Below are 22,131 nucleotides of genomic sequence, written 5' to 3' on the forward strand. Positions count from 1 at the left end.
CTCCGTACATATACATGATTCTATAGTTAAACTTGAGCTTGTAAGTAGTGGGCTTAAAATGATCTGCACTTTTCTTCAAGATTATAAAACTAGCATGAGCACTAATCATATGTTTTACCTGCGATTACAGATACAGCAGACCCAAGAAATAATCGTCTAGCTGTATTTTTAGAAATAAGCCAGTTTAACATGTGTAAAGCAAATGAAGGGTCAAATCAAGTACTTTTTGGACCCACTGTAAGTAAACCATAAATAAAAATGGGTTCAATCCTCGACCAAGCAAGATTCTTAGTTTCAATGGGATTGTCGCACTAACCCTTCAATTATCACGTATGATAATAATCGAAAACGCGTGTAATACCAGGACATTACTTGTAATGGATTACTTTACTTGTTGGCGTCGCCAAATTCGCAAACAAAATAAGTAAAATACTTCAAGTTTCCCAGGGTAGTGTAACAACACTCTACAAACTCGTAAGCTTTACCAAGCAACTTGTATCAAATCTTCAGTAGAAAATCATATAAACTTGAAATAAACCACCAGTGCAAATCAAATCAATCGCTCTGCCTCTTGCCAGACGAAAATAAACCAGATCACACGCCAGTGAATACACCGCAGCGACACTGGGGCGCGCGCGGTGGTGAAATTATCTGAGCGCGCCACAGAGAATTTCAAGAGCTCTTCTCCACACTCTAGATCGTTCCAGTGTTGGGTGTATGAAAATTTACCTCTGATATCAGCATGCGCTCATACATATCAAATACGGTGGTGTATATGAACGAAAGAGAAGCGCTCTCGTTTCGCTTGGCAGAGTATGGGGAGCAATTTCAATTTCTCTTTACTGCACAGAGGATAGGGACATCACTGCTCCCTCCCCCTCCTAAACGCGTTACGCAATTTCCCTTATAAAGTAAAAGTGTCTTTGGTACATATGCTAAAAATTTGAAAACAACTATTTTGCCGAAGAAAGCTTTTTGATAGAACGCCTTTTTGAAAAGATAGAACTGATCTAGATCAGTTTCTACTTATCTAGATCACAACTAAAGTTGTCAAAATAATTCTCATTTCCATCCAAGATACTTTACTGAACACACCAATCCTTCAGGATACATACCCAGGCCGCTAGAGGGTTTGAGCGTCGAAAGTAGCATTCTGCCCCACTGAGCGGCGCTAATGGTTAATGGTGGTCGGTATTATCACCACGTTCCTAGACTGCAGTTGGTTGTCACTAGACAAATAATATTCAATTCATGCTAACTGGGACCATTTTACGATCACAGCCGTGACGTCGTAACGATGACAACGAAGACGATGTTGATGATGTGGATGATGAGGATGATGATGATCTCCATAAATTATCCTATTTTCTGCCAGCGTTCTCATCAAAAGTAATACCGAAAAGAATGACATCATTTTGTAGCGTAACAACCGGTAGCTGTGACGAACCTGACTGACTGGAAAATGCTGGTGCTGGGCCTCGTTTGCTGAGCTCTGCACCGGGAAATAGAAATGATTTTGGAGTATGTAGTAAAAAATGGCATGACATGAAGATAGATATTCTCGACGTTGCTATCATACAGTTGTTTTCATCGAAAATCTGTCCAAAACTGCTGAGTTTCAATTTCACTGAGAATGATTTATCTAGCATAATTTACTTTTTGAGTTCAACAAATTGTTTTTATTATCTTGAGATTCGATCGGTTTCGTTCCATCAGCTAACAGTACTTCTGACCTTCACAACCCTTTTGTTTTCATCTAGTAGCACACACAGTAGGCCAATGTTTCTGGAGGCGGGGGGGGGGGGCTTTGGTGTCTCATAAATCGAAAAATAGAAAAGGAATCGTATTTTTCTTATTTATTTTTCTCATTCCGTATTCGACTGTCGGTGTTAGATGCTTGATGCTTTCCGAGAGACGAGTGAGTAATCCCCACGTATATGGCACCCCTATCCCATTTGTATTGAACTGACATAAGTTAACATCTCATCGGGCACACAAATTATGGGCCCCACTGACAGTTCAGTTTGTTTTGCTCGTTTTTCTCGAAGTGCGATCAGGGTCGGCGAAACACTTATTTCCCGAGTGGGAGTACGATTCGGAGTGATTTCTACTCGTAGTGACGAAAGTTCAGAGATGGTGCATGTAAGTGAAAGTGAACATTTCTCGATAATACCTCGTGGCTATTTGGAAATACCCTTTGTTAACGGGCTGTGTGAGTGTGTGACCAACGATTCAGCGAAAATGTATTTGTTGATTACTGAAGCTACAAATATTCCACAGCTAAGTACCAATTACTCTATTCTTTCAAATTTCGTTTTATGAATTTTCGGTTTCCTCCGATAAACCCTGAGGCCTGCAAGATAGTGTTGACTAATGGGAAGGTATTTTCGACAACAGACAGCCCCTCTGGCTCAATGGGGGTCGATGGGAATATTTATCCGATGACAAAATATTGCCGATAAATCTCCCTTTCGATATAAATTATATTCATCCAATAAAACAGGCCCCCGGAAGGTCTACTTCCGGACCGAATATAACCCATTTGTATATTTGTGTACGAAAAAGTATCTTGTTTACGTACCCGCCTGGGAAGTAGAGATTGATGGTGTAGTCTACAAGAGAGGCCATAAAATGTAAAATATGGGGTTGGTTCCTTGCAGAATCCTTTGCTTTAGTCAGTGAAAATGCTGATTTGCAAGTAAATGTGTTCAGCATAAATCGAGGAATATTAGAACTTATTTTCAATCTGTCTCATGTCGAGCCTTTCGCCGGATCTACTCTTCCAAACTTTGTTTGTTTTGAACCGGGCTCGTCTACCTGTTCGCCTTTTTGTGCCTCAAAGCATGCCGCAATCACGCACATTTGGGCCATACAGCTACTCAATGTAGAAACGTAGAAACCACGACAAATTTCTACGCACCCTTGTCCACTAAAGAGCGAGAGTCTGACAATCCCATGGCGGGAACATGTTGTAATGTGCCTATAAATTTTCGAAAAAGAGAACCATTTCCTCTCCTAAGCTGCTTCGTAAAGGCCTGAGAGTGTCCTTTGATGGGAGCTATTACAAAACCTAAGTAAGTGGCTCCTCCTCTCGGAAATATTAGGAACTGACAGGAACTTCCTCATAGAACATCAAAAATCTCAAGTGTCCCTATATTTCATTCACATGATTTTCCTAGTTTTAACATAATGGTTGACTTCCGACGTAGATCTTCCACAATTTTAACATTATTCGCCACGAGTTAATCATCGGTACCAGATAATGAAGTTGTCGGTTGTCAAGTCCGAATCAAAAGCAGACATTGTTCCCCTATACACATCGCACCTCAGCTGGTTCAAGAAGACTTCAATTCCCACGTTATGCCATAAGGTTATCTTCACGTTGATAACCGATCCATCTTACTGCATGATATTGGCGACAATTTCAATATGATCATGACTACTCCACCACCGCGGCCAAGCGCGTTGGTCTTAGCATTGTACTCGACCTCGATTGGTGTGCCTATTGATTGAAACAGCTAGGGTGATGAGCCTATTTTGGCACCATTAGGGAGAGGGTCGCACTATTTTTTGAACAACTTTAAAAGAAGCCATATTACCTATAACCTTTCTCAGAATAAAGTATCAGTGTACTGTTTCTTAAACATCTATATAATGCTTATTTAGCAGAATTGCCTCAATTTTCAGCATAAATGAAAATAAATGTTCCATTCTGTGCATCTATTCCCAGCTCAACGATTCAATTATCGCCTCATGGGTGTGCCAATATCCACCTCATCGAAAAACAATCTAGTTGAAACGCAATGCCTCATATTCCATTTGCGTCGATTCTAACTAGATATCCAGATCATGGACGCCTACGTGTGATTTGTAAAACGAATCATTCTGCTTTTTTCAGCCGTTAAAAACAAACGTAAACATCACGCACATCAATGAAACTCATCAGCTGTTAGTAGAAGAGCGCCCAGAATTGCGCACGCAGAAAAAAAACCATTCGAAGGTTAGCAACTGGAATGACAAGTTTCACATCACACATTGCTTTCTCGCGATCCGAATTGTATGTGCAGATGAAAATAAAATATCTGCAATCAACAATTAGTTGAATAACTTGAAATAATTGATTACTTATACCTGAAATTGCATTACATTATATTTACAAGTTCATGTTTTGGTTTGGCCGCACTGGTTATTCTTTTCTGTATGATGGATGCAAAAAGTTGGTTTTGATTGTGGTAGTGTATCAGCAAAACATGCCAATAATAGGAACCCCCGTATTTAGTTTTATCCTATTATAACACTAGGCCTATTCTAGTGTTTGACGAGTGATTTTAAAGTGAAATTATCGCAAAAAGGTTCTCCAGCTAAAATAAAGGTATGTATCAATGCAATGTTTAGTATATTTGTGCCGGAATAACGAGATATGAGGCGGTAAATGCTGGCTCGTAAGTGTTTATTTTGCTAAGCGCCGTTGCATCCAGTTTCGGTTCACTACGTGAGTGAGGCGGATTAGTAGATATTTCAATAAGGTGATTTTGTTTTAATTAAAAGTTGGATTTAGAGGATAGTTCTAAATACATATGTGCACAACAAATAAAGAATATAACTATAGCTTATTTTGTCTCACCTGTATTAGCCAAATCGATAGTGTCATTATCTCATATGCTTGGTTCGAAACCAAGGGGTACGAAATAGGGTCACAATAGGCTCTACTGCCATAATAGGCACATCACCCTATACGTCCACTAAATCTGCAACAATCGAATCAAAACAAGAAATTCTTCCGGTGCATAAAGGAGTAACTGGGGTCGAATCCTAGCCAAAATTATTTACTGCTGCTATTGCTGTTATTATGCCTTAATATGAACTATAAATAGACAACAACTAGTTTTTGGAACAATTTGGCACCTATCCACCTACCAGTGTAGAGGTCGATTTTCTATATCCTTTCGAACACTAGTAATTTCGAGGAGATCTTTGTGAATACATTTGTTTTTCTAGTTGCAAAAACAGATGATCAGTGGAAAAGGGAGAGAGGAAGGGACCCCTGTGCACGTATTCATAGAGATACATTTTTCCAAACATAGTTTTGGTCCTACAGCATTTCGGTGTACCTCAAATTAGTAATAATTTCAATGTTTTCAAATGGCTTGGGATTTGTGGATCGGACAAGATCGGAAGAGTTCGAATGTTTTTTGGGTAGCTGGAATCATGTTTTGTAATACTGCTTCAGTAACTTTGTCGGATCTCGCCGTTTATTATAACTTTTTTTCATTCAAGTTTGGCATAAAATGTTTAAAAACATATTTTTTAAAGTTGGTGCAATGCACAGCAACACTGCTATTTTCAGTTAGTATTAAGTTGAAGTTATACAAATGGTGGACTTCAACAACGTTTGGAATAATATTGTCTTATCTAAAACAGTCATCATCACTAGAAAGCGATATTGCTGGATATATAATGAAAATAATTTAAAAAAAACCCTTAAAATATCACCATTTTACAAACATGCAAAAATTCTTTAACAATTTTTGACATACTCCAAATTTTGCCACGTTATACAATAGGCTTTTAGATATGTTTAGGAAAATATAACAAAACAAAAAATCGAAAAAAAATATTTTGATTATTGGCCAGGAATTTGTTCTAGTTACTCCTCTGTGCGGTGTACGCATACAAGGTTTTAACTTGCTTGATTATCGATACTGCGATTAAAGGTAAACGAAACGAGATCCAGTGCAAACAGCAGTGGACGGACTCCCACTTCATGGTTGATAACGAGTACTCAGAATTGATTTTTTTTCCGAATATAAGCAACGTTAGAAACGCAAATGAAAAACTTAATGAATGCAGGAAACGCGGTTATTGACACCGGTTTGTCGATGGATTAACGAGGGTCATGACCAGTCATTATACGTTGGATGAGCATCTCCGGCGTAGTGGGGTCGTGGAGAGCGGTCTCTGTGCTTATGGTGGTGATTATCACAACTTTAAACATGTTGTCTGGTCGTGCACCTAGTGCCCTGGCGCCAGATCTCCGTTAAACGAATCCCTTTGGCCTCGTTCCAGTTCGAGATGTGCTAGCTATCCTCGATCTCCCTATATGTCTCTCATATACAGATACAGTATATGTGTCAAAATAAACACGATAGATAGTCAAATTTGGTTATCTCTTCTCATTTGGTTGATATGCTAACAGCTATCTGGAAATATGATCCCAGAAAAGCTCCCAGCGGATCCAAGGAGGGCAGTCGGCGATCCGGTTCATGATATCCAGTAGTATTCTTCCGTTTGCCAAAAAGTTGCAAGTTCAATTTATTGTTTTCCCTATCATTGTTGTCCGCCCTCGCTTCATTTTCCCTGATACGGTGTCTGCTACTCTAATGTTGAATTATTCGTCTTGTGCATATCTTTTGCCTTCCTGATAATAAGCCTAATAGTGTTTCTCTTTGTTTCAATTGTTAATCAAGAGCTAAAAAAATTTTATATCTAGTCTTTGAAAATATTTTTAACTGCATCCTTTAGTCTGAATAAAAATGCAGAAATATTTTTTATACATATCAATCTGAATTCCTTGTTTTAAGATGTATATGTGTCAAAATATATTCCCCTTAGTATTACTAAAAAAAGTTTAAATTTTAAACAAATTCTAATTTTTATACCAAATTTTCAAGGAATTTTAATTGTAAGTAAAAAGAAGTTTGTATCTCAATAAAAAAATGAAATTATTGTGCATCGAGAATTTCAGACGCATGCATTTTGTGCACAACACAAATATAAGATTAATTTCTGGTATTGGTTTCCAGACTTTCGAGTGGGTATTTCCTCTTTCGATTATTTTCGAGTGGGTAGTCCTACCCACGGTATCCGCCGGCCCTGAGCGCGATTTTCACGGTGCGGCATGACCAAATACGGTGCGGCATGACACAATCTTTAGACATTTGTTGAATTTTGAAAATATTGGACCGCTAATTGAAGAAATATGTTATTTTAAACATGTCGGTGAATAAAAAAACTTTAAACCATGGTGCCCAACAAATTAAACGAACTCGACTGTCACACAATTTGTCGAATGAAATCGATTCTGTTTATTGTGGGTCGACCTGGCGACGTTTTAGATGTTGGCTTTGAAATCATGGCGGCGTAGCAGATACCTGGTAATTAGAGGTGTGCGCCGATGCATTTTTAATCGGCGGCGGCGTAAGCGACATATTTGGCCGGCGGCGGCGGCGTTGGCGGCGTCACGCCGTTGGACCCTATCGGCGGCGGCGCGCCGGCGTGTGTCGGCGTGACGAATGTTGACGCCTATGTAACTAACAACTATTCTTGGCAGTAAAATTCCTTTCCCAAATTGGTAACAGACTTCGCAGCACATACAAACAGACGTTACCAGCTTGAAGAAAATTCTAAAAAAAATCATCGCTCAAGATGTACTAGCGACATCTGTTGAACACATTGCACAAAATGGAATTCTCGCAATCATATCAAGTAATTTTTTTTTCAACTGAAGCTCCAATAGTGCCCACCTAGGGGCAGATCACTTTCAGAATGTATTACAAATTTGCTTCAAATTAGAAAAAATGCATTTAATTTCCATTTTTGCAACAACTTTGCACTCCTTCGCAGAAAAGATTGTTTAACAATCGTCCTAACGCTGACCCACTTTGTTAGATGTTTTGTTGAATGTAGGGTTGGTTTTTTGTAGGGTTTTGACGTCTTACACGCAACACAAAATGCATTATGAATTTCTATTTTGATGGAAAGAAATGCATTTAATTTCGCTGATGCGTCACAAGTGCCCACCCTGCTTGTCGACTTCGCATGAAATAATTATTGCAATGGACAAATTTAAAGAATTCAGAGTAAAGACTGTATTTCAATGACCCATAATAATTATTTATTGTTCTATGTTTGGGAAATTAAAACGGTAAAATAGTTTTTGTTTTGTTTGAGGAAATTAATTCTTGTTGTCGTTTCATTGTTTTTTGTTTCATTTTAGTCTTCTTTACCGTCGCTCTTTAAGAATCCCACAGATATTGGGTACCCTAACACGAGGCGTTACTAATGGCATTACTGCGCAGAAATGTCACTTTTAATGGTCATGTAACGACCCTTCAAGGTATACACATTACTTCATTTTCCTGGTTGGCATTTACTTTTACTTCTTGTAAGTACAAAATAACGCATACGATTCCGTGGCACCACATTTTCTTTCAACTTAAGATTTGCTTCTATCTAGAGTACAAAGTATGCTCGATGTGCTGGAGTCATACAGATCTACACCATAACGAAACCTAAATATACAGTTACTATCATTCATAATAATTCCACTACTTGATGTTGGGTTGAAACTGATTACTAAACAAGTCTGATTGAAAATGGTCTGAGCGTATCTCTAGTTTTCGTAGTACCTGCACTCCGCCAATTGCTCCAGCAGATCCGGGGACCAACAAATTCGAATCCATTGTATACATCTAGTCAGATTCGATACACCGAATCAATTAAATTACTAACATCCTGTTAAGTGCTTACTCGGCGATCGGCATCGTGTTGTAACTTAAGAAATAATTGTGAACTACTCCCGCCTTGGGCACTTCGACAAGAATGAATTTCACATTTCCGGCCCATTTTGTTTGTTTTGGTTTGCATGAGACGGTAACGTTTTTGGGTGGGTGCGGAAACTAAGTAACGCATTTAGCTCTCTGTCAAAATCTCTTCACTAACACCACGCTCGCTGATATGGCACATTTTTTGTATTTTAAAACGACCGTTTTTTCTACGAGTGATGAAAATTCATCTCGTGTTACGTCTTTTTTGTCTGTGATACCAGGTTGATGCAACTGACACTGAAAATCTTTCCTGAGTGGGGCTAGATCACACGATGAATAATTTTTGAGACCAGAAATCTTACCCTCTGCATCGCCACATCAGTGCACCAGCGTCGCGAAAAGTCAAGATCATTCTGTCCAACTATTCTTCAAGAAATTTTTTTAAAATAGGTCACGATTCAATCAATGATAAGTAAACCTCGCATTGAAAATAATTTTTGCGTTTTCAAAAAACTAGTTCACGCAAAAAAAGATGGCATTATACTCAAATGTTTAGTAGGTGGTTGTGTCTGAATATGCTTAATATTTTTATGATTCTAGGTCATAACTTGATGATACATTGATTTGTATTAACTTTATTGACTAAAAAAGTCAAGAATTGAACGATGTGCAACTATTTTCGTAAATTCTCTTCGTGTTAACGTGATATTTTAGTCTTGAGTTTATCGTCGGATTTTTTACACAGAGTCACATGTCTTATAATTTTCTTAATTATTTCACGGACTTGAATTGTGGCTAAGTCAATAGTAATTCTTCAAAAGGGCTAATGAGACTTTTGTAAACAAACTTATTTCGCTCATTATTCTGCTACCGAGTTGAATTTCATGAAAAATACACATGAATCAACATCTTTATCCTTGGTAGAATCAATTTCAAATGTTTTCTAAGTTGAAATGATAACAAATTAGGAGAAATCAGCAAAACAAAAGTTTGTTTACATATCTTATTAGCCCTATTCAAATGTTGATATGGAAGTAATGTATTTTTGATGCTTAGCGCAGTTTCATTTAATTCCGAACATTACACTGAATCTTAACAATAGAATAACAGGGTTACAGGTCCTGGTAGTTTCCTTGTATCTAATGCTCGCGCCTATGAGACTGGTTGCTAGCATTTGTACACAATATCTCACATAGAAATTTCAAAACCAAAGAGCAGAGCGAATAATCCATGAATAATAGTCTGAGTTCCTTGAAATTGTTTTCGTAAGTATATTAAGATTATGTGGAAAATTAATTACTTCATGAACTATATCATGAACAGTTTCACGAGCTCGACGGGAAATCGTGTCTAGCATACTAGGAATCAAGAATCGGTTAAAAAATCGATGAATAATACACTGTATTCCAGTGAAATTGATTACGTGCAAAGATTAAGATCAGGCACATTTTCGTAAATTTCATTACTTATATCTTGAAAGTGGAAGTGTTTTTTTTTTTAATTGGTGGACATTTCCACGCGCACGAATGGTGAATTGTAACTTATATGCTCGCAATCATAACCAGTCGACGAAGCAAGAATGGATCCATGAATTGTATTCCGAGTGTCGTGTAATGATTTGCGAGAAAATATCAAGACTTTGTTAATTTTGTGATCTAATTCCCAACCACTAATACCAAATGAACATCAATATGTGATTAATCATGAATCAGTTAACGTCGTATATTCGGCCCATAGACAATGTTTCTAGATTTGTGGTTAAAATTATGTGCCAACGATTTTCGAGTTCGCGAATTGTCGGCGTGGGAAAAAAGCGTCGGCGGCGCGCCGCCGGTCTACCTTTCGGCGTCGGCGTTTGTTAAAATTTACCGGCGGCGGCGGCGTGGCGCGGCGGCGCACAGGTCTACTGGTAATCCCTTTGTGCCACTAGCAAATAGATCAATTTAGGTTCACCGGTGATGGAAGATAATAAGGCACATTTAGGCATTGCAGAGAATTTCGAGTAGTTGCAAAATATAATAGTAGGAAATATAAACCCTTGGAATATTGCCGGAGATCAAACTTTGTGACCTTCCTACGGTCCTATCAGTCCTTCATTCCTTGTTTAGTTAAGCGAAATTTTGAGACAATACTCACTATTTTTACGCATGGGAACCCAAGCAGTGAAATTTTTTCTCTCATTTGATGTTCCTCAGTAACAGGATTAAGAAGTGGCAGTGGTTTCTGAAACCTATAGTCCCCCAGATATTCAGTTGCAAAGCGTATCCAAATGTTCTGTGATATCTTTCACTCGTAGGAAGTATCCAATATTCTGGAGCAACACAATCTCCGAAGAATCGCTAGAGAGCGAGAGTTCTAGACAAACATGTGCTAAGATCCTAACTGCAAATGAGAGCTTCTCTGTCTCTGTATCGAAATACTCTGATTTCTGATATTATGTTAAAAGTTGAGGGGCAAAGGTAAAAGTTATTGACGGAAGAGAATGTAATCGAAGAGAGTTTCTAGAGTCTAGAGTGTCTAGAGTTATAAGAGATGGTGTGCTCCAGCAATTGCAACTGACATGCACTGTTGATTATTTTCACGGCTATAATAGTAATTTATAGAACTGTATCACTCTAGACTTCGTTCACTCGTGTTTTTGTTCCAAGAGAAGCATTTCGATCGTTCTAATCCTGGTAGATTTCAACAAAATATAACACTAATATAAATCTAATATTTTTGGCTAAGGCATTCGAAAATGAAAAGTTTCATTAAAATCAAAGCACACTTCTTGCTTACTTGTGAAACACTGCTTCTAAAATGTCCCAATTCCTATGTCTAATTGAGAGCCACTTTCACAAGTTTAAGAAAAATGTATTCTCTGCTAAATTTGACAAACTTTGTTTTCTTTCGAATTGTCTTTCGAAAAAATCGTAAAAAAGTGCCTTTCTACATTTTGTCCTGCCATTTAACTTCGGGCCTACACCCAAAACGAAAGCATTCGCTTGTAGACAAATCTAGTCGAAGACACTCCCGGCGGGGATCAGATGACAGTGCAAATAGCATATCTTGAAAACATTAGCCCACCCTCGACATTGAGCCGTTAGCCCCCACGGCGACATTCGGCACCTCAAGTGGACTAACCATGGAAGCTGTAATTACGACATTGACGGGACGGAGCCTGTGGCTGTGGTGGTGGTGCAAGCGGAGACAGTACCCAAATCCTCCCAGGACAACCCAACAGCTCCAGCACAAAACATCAGTGGAGACAGAAATGTTAATGGCGGTAATCCCAAAAGTAAATTTCTAAAATGAAGTTCACTGCTATCAATCACTCATTGGGTGTCGTCTCGGTTCGTCTTGTTTTACCATCCCGGTCAGGGAAATAGAATGGATGCCGAAGCGATGCCCCCCTGTTCGCATCCTGTCGAACGTGAGTCGATGTGGATTCCGATCGAAGCGAGCCATTTGCTTTGCTTGTACTGTTTTGATATAGGATGCTGTGGGTAGCAGAAAATTCATCCTGGAATTCAACAGGCTTTTACGTTGATTATAGTAGTCCCATTAAATCTAATATTTCGGCGGACTGTCCGATCGAAATGGACGCAAATTACAAACGCTGTTTGTCATGCAGTTTTCCTAGAAAAAGGTGCCGGTAGCTGATTGGCAGATATTAGAAGAGGCACTCAGGTGGTGCGATTAGGGATTATTTTATTTTATTTATTTTGCACACGATTCTCTAACATTTGGAAAAATTTAGGAACTGGTTACCTGAAATCAAAACAACTATATATCTTGATCAAATATCTCATCTTAAAGGCTCATATTTTCATATCTGAATTTCTTTCTTTCAACACGCTATTTGGTGTGATTAATGTGCACTACGCCAGTTGTCACCTGACGCCGAGGCTCCCGAGCTAGAATCTCATATCAGCTCTTTTCTCGTTTGTTGCCCGTGTTTTACAGTAAAACGAACCACTCACTTCCTCCATTACACAACCCAGAGCACAAACTGCGGAAGATGAAATATGTATCCCGGAATAAGAATTGTTCTTTTTCTGCGCCACCACAACGGGGGGTGTGGATCAGATTTCGTGCAGCATAGCTTAAATCTTGAGCGTTTTTTCAAAACGTCATATCTGCAATGAGTTACTCTCTTTGTTTACTTTCTCTTTCGATTTTTACGGCGTCACTATAACACTTTTCACTTATTTTACAGTACAGATCGGCGGTGGCGGTGGTTTTAACTAGCATATTATGCAAAGAGTTGAGGGATAAATGTTAAAGTGACCGAATTATTAGCAGAAGAGAAAGTAAACAAAGAGAGTAACTCATTGCAGATATGACGTTTTGAAAAAAATGCTCAAGAAATCGGATAGCTGTAGTGATCCGGTTACGGTTTCCGGCGTCGGTTGCGTTGTAAATACACTCAACCCTCAACTGATGTCATTTAAAAGAAATAGGGCATCTGATTTACGAAATTGTAATTATATTTGTGAAAAGGTACATAGCTTGAGATTAGTCGTGCCACTGACGGCAGCTCGCAATGTGGTATATATAGTTGTGGCAGAACACACGGTTTGCTAGTGTTGGCAACCAAAAATATGTAAACAATCCAGAAGTCGACGTCATAGCGTTCACACGATTCAATGGGAGCGGAACGAACGGTATGAGGAAAGAAAGTCGATTTATTCTGTGATCACTCACATCACTCATGCAAGATTCATCTTATGAGCACCAAAGTGACATCTTCGCCATAGCTGTATATACTACATTGGGCTGCTCGGGGGACATAATTGTTCAATACGAACAAATAAATTCCTAGGTATCAGAAATCACATCAGAGATCAAAGAATCACATCGATTGGAAGATTTGTGCCTTTGGGACCATTTATAAATGACGTAATAATGTTAGGGGGTATACCAAATATGCAGCGATATATGGTAAAGGGGGAGTAATTTGAACCGGTTTTTTTTTCAAGGAATTTGGAACGTATTAGGAAAAAGGGGAATAATTTTTATGAGGAGAGAGTGAGGTTTGGGTAATTTTTGCGTTACGTTATTTATGAATCGTTAACAGTCTTCAGGATGTTTTGATTAGCAGTTGTATGAGAATTATACAATTAAAAAAATCCCGGCGTGAAAAGCTCCCACAATCGCCGTGTTGGGTTTTGAATTGAAAAAAATACAACTACCATAATACAAGATAGCTAGTCATCAAAATGGTTCTAACCACCCTAAGAATCGATATGGTCAGATGAAAACAGCTGAAAGAAAAGAAGTAAATAATTATTCAAATTTCATAATATTCCCCTTTGATCTTAATCTAATTCTAACGCTAATCTAACGCTTGATTTCCATCTCTATCATTTCAGTGATGAGAACACGGCGGTCAATCACTCGGGCGCGATAGCGCAACTGACCAACGCCGATCCGGACGGCTGGCGGAGACCACGAAGCGAGTCGTCGGCGGATGCGGAAAGTGTCTATATGACCAACGCGGTAATCTCGGATTCGGGCTACGGCCACGGGATGCTCTCGCGGCGTTCTAGTGTAAGTATAGCAACTATCCAAACGGGCGGACGGCGACACATCTTAACCGTACCACGGATTTTTTTCTATTGCAGATCACCACGAATGGACTGCCTAGAAAACCGACCTCATTTTACGGTGGCATCAAGGAGTGGTGTATCGCGTGGTGGCACTCGGGCCGGGAGGATTCCGAGGAATATGGGTACGAAGCAGAAGAACCTTCGGATCTAGGGTATGCAACACCTGTATCCATAGAAACTCCCTTACCAAGCTCAGTTACCAGGTAGACCACCCGTGAACCCGTACGGGACGGAACATGCTTCTTTGCCTTACTAAATTCAGTGTCATTTTTGTGTTTAGATTTGATGGATTTTAAATCACCGTTTTAAGTTTCCTTTTGTTGTTAGTGTGTGTTTAGTAGATGGCCATCAACACGTCCCACTCAAATTCAACTGAACAAGAATACTAATATTGGTCTCTCCCATCACGCTAGATCCACATCGTTGAACGTCATCCGGGATCCATATTCGACGACAGCTCGAGGAAATGTTGTGAGTATGATACCGGACATTTCACCGACGCCAATGCGACCCGCATTGGCACCGATGTCCCACCTGCAGGACATGCATGGACCAAGAGATTCCCGCTCACTACCCAATAGCAATCGACTGGGCTCACGTTCGGTGAGCCAAGATTCTGTATATACGATCCTGATACGTTTGCCGCCGGAAGGTGGATCCGGAGACGAGCGAGCACCCTCGATCAAGATGATTCAGGACGATGTGCCAATGTCGATGACGGTTCCACCGAGACGACCGCTGCCTTCGCGAGATTCGGACTACATTCTCCCGATCGGGAGAAGACAATCGACGGCGACGACGGACATTCGGCTGCCGCTGACGACGAAAATTATTCCGAAACCGCTGTCCAAGCAGCAACAGATTCACCAGGCCAACATGCTGCAGACGGCACGGCAGGTGAAGAAGAAGAAGAAATCTCAGGAAAAGCGCCAGGAAACCAAAGCGGCCAAAACACTGTCGGCCATTTTGCTCAGCTTCATCATCACGTGGACGCCGTACAATATCCTGGTGCTGCTGAAACCGCTGACGGCCTGCACCAAGTGCATACCCCAGGAATTGTGGGATTTTTTCTACGCCTTGTGTTACATCAACTCGACCATTAACCCGGTATGCTACGCGTTGTGCAATGCGTCCTTTCGGCGGACGTACGTGCGAATTCTGACGTGTAAGTGGCACACCCGCAATCGCGAAGCGATGACACGCGGTGTCTATAACTAAGTTACTCGACGTCACGGTAGGTTAGAGTGTGTATATATGGGGTGAGTGTTTGCCGACTCGCCTGAATTCTGATATGATCAGTGTATCAAAGCGGTGACCAGAGATTCTTAGGCAAGTTCGATCTGTATTATTTTGGCTTTGGCACCAGAACTTTTCAAGTATCATTTATACGGTGATAACGACAATATTGAATACTGCTGAAACTGTTTCCAAGTGTCGATCGTTACATAAGCGGCATTGCGAAGATTTTCGATTATTAATTTAAATTATATTTCAAATTCAGTAATTCACCAGATACAACTTATTAATGGTAGGACAATCCCTAAGTTAGATTCTGAAAATATTTGGTGATATTAACTTTCGTATTCATGGACTTTTATGTAAATTTTGTCCATTAGCCACAAGTGGTGATTTTTCATCCCTATTGTTTACATGATTCGGTTAATTATTATTAAGACAAAATATGATCTCGCAGTTAAGTGATTTTTGCAGTAGGAATTTTTAAGCCTACTTGTTGTGTGAATAAGGAGCTAAACAATTCCTAAAAACTAGCTTATAAACTATAAAGAGAGGCTCTAAAAGAGTTGCAATTGGTGACTACAACGATTTTTGTCAGTAATTGCTAATAATACTGTTCGTCATAATTTCTAATGTTTCTATGTTTTCGAGCCTGTGCCATTTTTTTGTGCTAAACCAAAATCACTTTCAGAATTTTATTCAGAATCCTTTAAAGCGTTTTCTTTCTAGTGGCACAATACTTGCCCAAATTGGCACTGCATATATCATTGCCGGTCTAAATATTTGTTTATAAATTAATAGTTTGTTCTTTAGGTGAAGCGTAGAATTTCTGTTTATAAGTTGCATTTTGTTAGGATTCCTTCAATGTGGTCCTTGAATGTAAGTTTTTTATCATAAATCAAACCCAAGTATTTAACTTGATCTAACCACGTTACATTCAACCTATTGAATTTAATAACGTTATTATGATTTGGTGTAAGAGAAGAAACTCCGGGCTTATGCGGAAACACAATTGATTGTGTTTTTGCCGCATTAGTGAACATTTTCCGTTGTTTCAGGTAATCATTGAATATATTCGAGCTTCGTTGCAGTGGACTGCAGATAATTCGAAAACTCTTACCTGTGGCTGATATGCTAGTATCATCACAGAAAAGTGGTTTTTGCAGCCTGCGGGTAGATTTGGAAGATCATAGCTAAAAATATTATATAGGATTGGTGCGACGCTTGACCCTCGAGGGCTGTCTGCTTTAACGGGTGGGTGAATGCCCACAGTTTGGCAATTAATCCTTTGTGCTAAACGTTGCCGAAATCTTTTTCGATGTCTAGAAGAGCAACTCCAGTGGAATAGCCCTCTGAGATATTTTCCTTTATCATATTAGTTACTCTCACAAGTTGATGAGTAGTTGAATGTGACATCATTCTAGTTAGGATGATTTTTTTCAAATAATTTCCTAATAGAAGAGAGTAAACTAATTGGTCGATAGCTTCTGCTGGTTTTTTTTTATCTGGTTTTAGAATAGGAATAACCATGTCATTTTTCCATCTTTCAGGAAAGTATGCTAGTTCAAATCATTTGTTTTGACAATATTTTGACAAAGTATCTCGAAGTGATTTCAGGAAGGTTTTCAAGAAGAATGTTAAAAATTCCAGCATCACCTGGAGCTTTCATATTTTTAACTTTTTCATGATGGATTTGATCTCATCATAGTTTGTATCAACAATTTTGTCTAGGGGCAATACTTGATTTGAAACATTTTCATGTTTTTGTAAGACTTCTTTTTCAATAGGACTCACAACGTTGAAATTCCATAATTTTGGACGCTCTCAAACTCTGAGGAAGTTTTCTAGCTTTTTATTCGTTTGTAAGAAGTATGTAAAAACGATTATTTAATACTAATCACCTTCCTTTAAAGCTGGAAGGTTTCTTAAGAACTTTAGAAAGTTTCCAGAAAGGCTTAGAATATGGCTTGATTTGTTCAACTTCTTTCGCAAATTTTTCATTTCTTAAGAGTGTGAATCTATGCTTAATTTATTTTTGTAGACCTTGATGGATGCATTTCATAGCAAGATCACGAGAACATTGATATTGACGTCTTCAAACATTCTTCAAGCTAACCAAAAGTTGAAGATCTTCGTCAATAATAGAAGTATTAAATTTTATCTGTACACTTAGAAAAAAATAGAAATTACATTTGACGTAAACAACATTGCGGTGTATTTTGCTGTCTAATAATGGAATTTTACATGTTTTGACATGTGAAATAAAATTTTGTGTCTCATTTGGTGTAGAACTCGGTTGAATGGACATGGGGAATTGGGAACAACGCGTATTTTTATATGTTCTTGAATGTAAATTCAAGTGAATCGTAACGCTCCTTTTATGTGCATCTTGTGAGATGTAAATATTTTTAAGTGTGTCTGTGTTGTTGGTACTGATAAATTTTCAGCATCATCTATAGAATCACTTTAATTTTGTAATGTCGTATCAATGTCAGCTTTACTTTGTAAGTCATGATTGTGATAAATTTTTTATATTATTTCCTAATTCGCTTTGTAATAATTAAGCACTGAGCTAATGGGATTGGAAATAGCTTCTCAAGAAGGTGAAAAGGTTAATGGAAGGTGAGCAGAATCAAGGTCAGCATGTGTAATCAATTCGCTACATATGTAACTTTCATCTGTCAAAACCAAATCAATTGTTGATGGATTCCCAACAGAATAACCAGCAGAGCAATCATTAACCCTAGAACGTTGCACTTTGCATTTTCCACCCTAGAACGTTGCACTGCAGTATACTGGGGTACAAATGTACCCCACGCGTTTGATCGCTATTTTCGCTGGTAAAAATGCAAACAAAAGAAATGTATAATTCCTCATTTTCTTCGTTTTTTAATTGCGAAAACAGCTGTGTAAGTGAAAGTACGGAATTTATTGAATCAATGATACATAAATTGGTTTCAACAAAATAAAAAGTGAAAATATCGTGGCTTTGACTTTTTTCACAAAAATTACTACAACTTCGCGAATTTTTAACCGACTTGAAAAAATCAAATGATTCTAAAAGTTGAAAGAATGGTCTTGAAACGTTATAAAATGGAATTTGAATATTTTTGAAAAAGTGCAATTATTTGGAAGAGTGAAAGTTTAAAAATCGGGTTATGGAAAATACCACGAAATAGGGTGGAAATTGAATTGAATAAAATATTTCTGACCAGTAATACATTGGCAACACGCAACTTTACTGTTAAAGTAATTATTGTGCGAAAATTATACCTGCAAGCCAATGCTTCGAAAAACTATAAAAAATAAACAATAAAGCAATAAATATCAGCAAAAATGGGATATATTTTTTGTTCCGCTTTAAAATTAAATGAAATTAATTGAAAAAATAATTAAAATCGATTATATAATTCTAATTGTTACTTACGTAGTAAAACAACTAGTATTTAAACTGGTATTGTCACGAATCACATTTCCACTGACAGCACAAAACCTGACGAATTACTAACGGCAACCGTACACTGGGGTACAACTGTACCCCACGCCAACTTTGACACCTGGTTCCACGAAAGCTATAAGCAAACTGACTATACCACCTGTGCCTACTCTTACTAGGAACTCCAAATCGAATTATGGTTAGGGTCTCAGGTCGGTAAATACCGAATTCTCGTCTTCACACGACTCCAAAGAAGCCGTGGGGTGCATTTGTACCCCAGTGCAACGTTCTAGGGTTAAAGAAAGTTTTACTGTTGATGTTTCATTGAGCATTATTCTAGGAATTTTGAAATTCGACCGATTTTTTGTAAGTCTGCTTTCAAGAAAGGTAAAAGTAGAAGGTAGAATATTACATTGCAGTCATCAATTGAAACATTTATTGCTGCAAAAAATTCAAATTTTCTTCCGTAATGCTACCCAGATCGGTTGTAGCATTCCTTTGCTCGTTGCGTGAAAACAAAATTGAAGGCGTGGTAATCATCGTTCTTTTAACCTTGTTATCTGCCACTGAAAAAAATATGTTTTTGGTAGAGCCGATAACGTAGACTTACAACTAGTTCAAAACGCCTGCAAGTATTTTCTTTGTCTTTGAGTTTCAGTCGTCCAAACACGGTGTCGTCTGTATAAGGACAGCCGAAAACTCAAAATCGCGATTGCGCCACAGCTGGGCAATTGCACATCAGATGATATGACGTTCCGTAGTCGGATTCACAAAAATCACATGAAAAAGACTCAGCGCGCTGAATAGTTGCCATGTGATAATTGAGTTTGCAGTGGTCGGTTAAAGCCATGGTCAGAGTGCATCAGAGGAGTTTCGAAAAATATAGGACACAGTTGTTCTAGAAACGCCTTGGTTTGGCGACACGTTTGTAGATTACTCCAACAATTGCGGTTCTCGGACGAAGCTCAGGACCGTATTTTTCTGTTATCCAACTTGCCGAAATTGGTAGGGCGAACTCAATTGCTGCACCTGCCCTGGTTAATTCATCCGCCTATTCATTTTCAGTAATACCGGAATGTCCGGGCACCCAAACAAGGTCGACAGTGCTTAGTTCTTCGGTTTGGGTTCGGCACGCGATCGCTGGCTTGGACCGTGGTTTTGTCTGAGCCTGCCTGATTATAGGAGCAGAAGTTTATTATGTTGCCGGACAGGCTCTGATGAAGGGCCGATTGTACCCCGCACATATTCGCGAACATTTTTGCTTGGAATTCAGTACAGTATCTATCTAGTGAGTAAAATTGTTCCAATCTCATTTCACGACATCGAACACCAGCACCAGCACGTCGTTCTATCAGGGAACCGTCAGTGTAACATATAACTTGTGTTTGTTGTCGTCTTTCCATATAGCCAGACAACCACACCTCTCGAGAGGGAATCTTCACATGGAATGTCCTGTAAGGAAAACTACATGTGAGTATAATATCGCTGGGAGCAAGAATATTTTCACCCCATGTAACCATTTGGTGCCCACAATCATGTATGACTGGTAGCAAGATCATCATGGTTACTGTTCCAAAGCCCAGTAACCTACAGTCTGCATGCACATGATAGTGCTTTTTGTTTGAGGTGTATGTGTAATGGTTTTATATTTAGAAGGGCTTCAAGGGCAGCAGTCGGAGTGGTGGTGAAAGCTCCAGTCAACGCCATGAGCGCCATTCTTTGCAGATGGTTTAGCTTTGACTGGACACCACTTTTTTCTCCACCACACAAGGCATACGTATGACAGCATTGTCGTGTAAATCCAATAGATGTATTTTGTAGGTTTGAGACCCCAGATCTTTCCTAAAGTTCGTCTACACTGCCCGAAGGCTATGCACGCTTTCTTGACTCTGAACTTAATATGAGCAGACCAATTCAGTTTAGAATCCAATCTAACTTCAATGTATTTGACTTGATCTGCACACAGTAGCTCAGAATCAAAGAACTGCAAGGGACGAACCCCGGTTGTTATTCGCTTCGCCGTGAAAAGAACCGTTGAAGTGTTTTTTGAGTTAACTGATAATTTAACTTATCGATACCACTGTTCGACAGCTCTTAATGCTTGTTGCCTTAAGTCAAAGATTGTTCCGATGCAAAGTCCAGTAATTAGTATTTATTAATCATCAGCAAACCCGTAGGTTAGAATTCCAAGCTTATTGAGTTTCTTCAACAAGCCATTGGCAACCAGGACAAAGGTGACAGAACACCACCCTGAGGAAAACCGCAAATACTCAACTTCCTTATCTCAGCTTGTCGTAACGACTAGCAAAGAATGCGCTTACTAAGCATTGCGTTTATCCAACTCCATATACATTGAGATACTTCATGACCGCTCGTCGCTTCCAGAATAAACTGGAAGGACACATTATCAAAAGCACCTTCAATATCTAGGAATGAACCCAAGCTAAAACATCATCGTGAAGCAGAGTGATCGTGGATTTCCCACACTGATATGCCTGACGTTCCTGATGTGATGATCGATTATTCGTTTCCAAGCTTTTTTAAGAAAAGAACTTAAGCTGATAGGCCTAAAACTTTTGGTTTCTTCATAGCATGAGCGTCCCCCCCCTTTGGGAATAAATCGAACAGTTATTTCTCATCATGCTTTCGAGATATACCCGGTAGCAAGAGCATAATCTTTTTCAAGACATGTTCGAATATATCAAATCTCTTTTGCAGTAGCCCAGGAAAGGTTTCATCTTTTCCGGGTGATTTGTATGTAGCAAAGCTGCCAACTGCCTACTTGACCGATTCAGTGGTAACCAATGTGCGTGTAAACGCCCACGAATCCAAACCACCAGAATGAGATCTGTGAATATTGTTCAGCTCCGGATCGATACAACCTGGAAAGAGTGCGTTAAAGAGGCAATTAAGAACATCTTTTTCGTCCGTCGCATAAACACCATTTTTGGTTTTTAAGGAATTCATATGAAAACCTTTCGATTTCGAGAGAATTTTTTTAACCTGCCAGCCCACAGTGGCACGACTTAGAACAAAAGGTGGACTAAAGTCCAAACTTTTCCGTATCGGTTCATATAGGACGTTTTTATGTAATTTTGGTACGCTGAATTCGTTTTCGATATTAAAACATTTCAAAAATGAACCTTTACTATTCATTAGGGTGTCTCAAAAATATTTTTTTTTCCTGAATCGTTCTTAAAATTTGTGTATATTAATTTTCGTGTGCTAAATTGTTTTTGATATTAACATTTGCAAAAAAAAATCATTATACATTAGGGTGGCTCAAAAATAATTATTTTGTTGTGAAAGTTCAAAATTTTTT

The 22,131-nt window shown here is 38.8% G+C and overlaps 1 protein-coding gene across 2 annotated transcripts in view; it reads left to right on the forward strand.

Annotated features, from left to right (window-relative positions):
* Window positions 1-22,131, forward strand: part of LOC131693902 (muscarinic acetylcholine receptor DM1) — a 271,911-nt gene that overhangs the window by 233,204 nt on the left and 16,576 nt on the right. Inside the window, exons 4-6 of one of the 2 annotated variants that reach the window (XM_058982168.1) lie at window positions 13,901-14,078; window positions 14,153-14,340; window positions 14,551-15,371. In XM_058982168.1, coding sequence (XP_058838151.1) covers window positions 13,901-14,078; window positions 14,153-14,340; window positions 14,551-15,355 — 1,171 coding nt within the window. In that variant the 3' untranslated portion in view covers window positions 15,356-15,371. The remainder of the gene's footprint in view (window positions 1-13,900; window positions 14,079-14,152; window positions 14,341-14,550; window positions 15,372-22,131) is intronic. The other variant, XM_058982169.1, reaches the window with a different exon arrangement.

Source organism: Topomyia yanbarensis, chromosome 3 (genome assembly GCF_030247195.1).
Source record: "Topomyia yanbarensis strain Yona2022 chromosome 3, ASM3024719v1, whole genome shotgun sequence".
Lineage (NCBI taxonomy): Eukaryota > Metazoa > Arthropoda > Insecta > Diptera > Culicidae > Topomyia > Topomyia yanbarensis.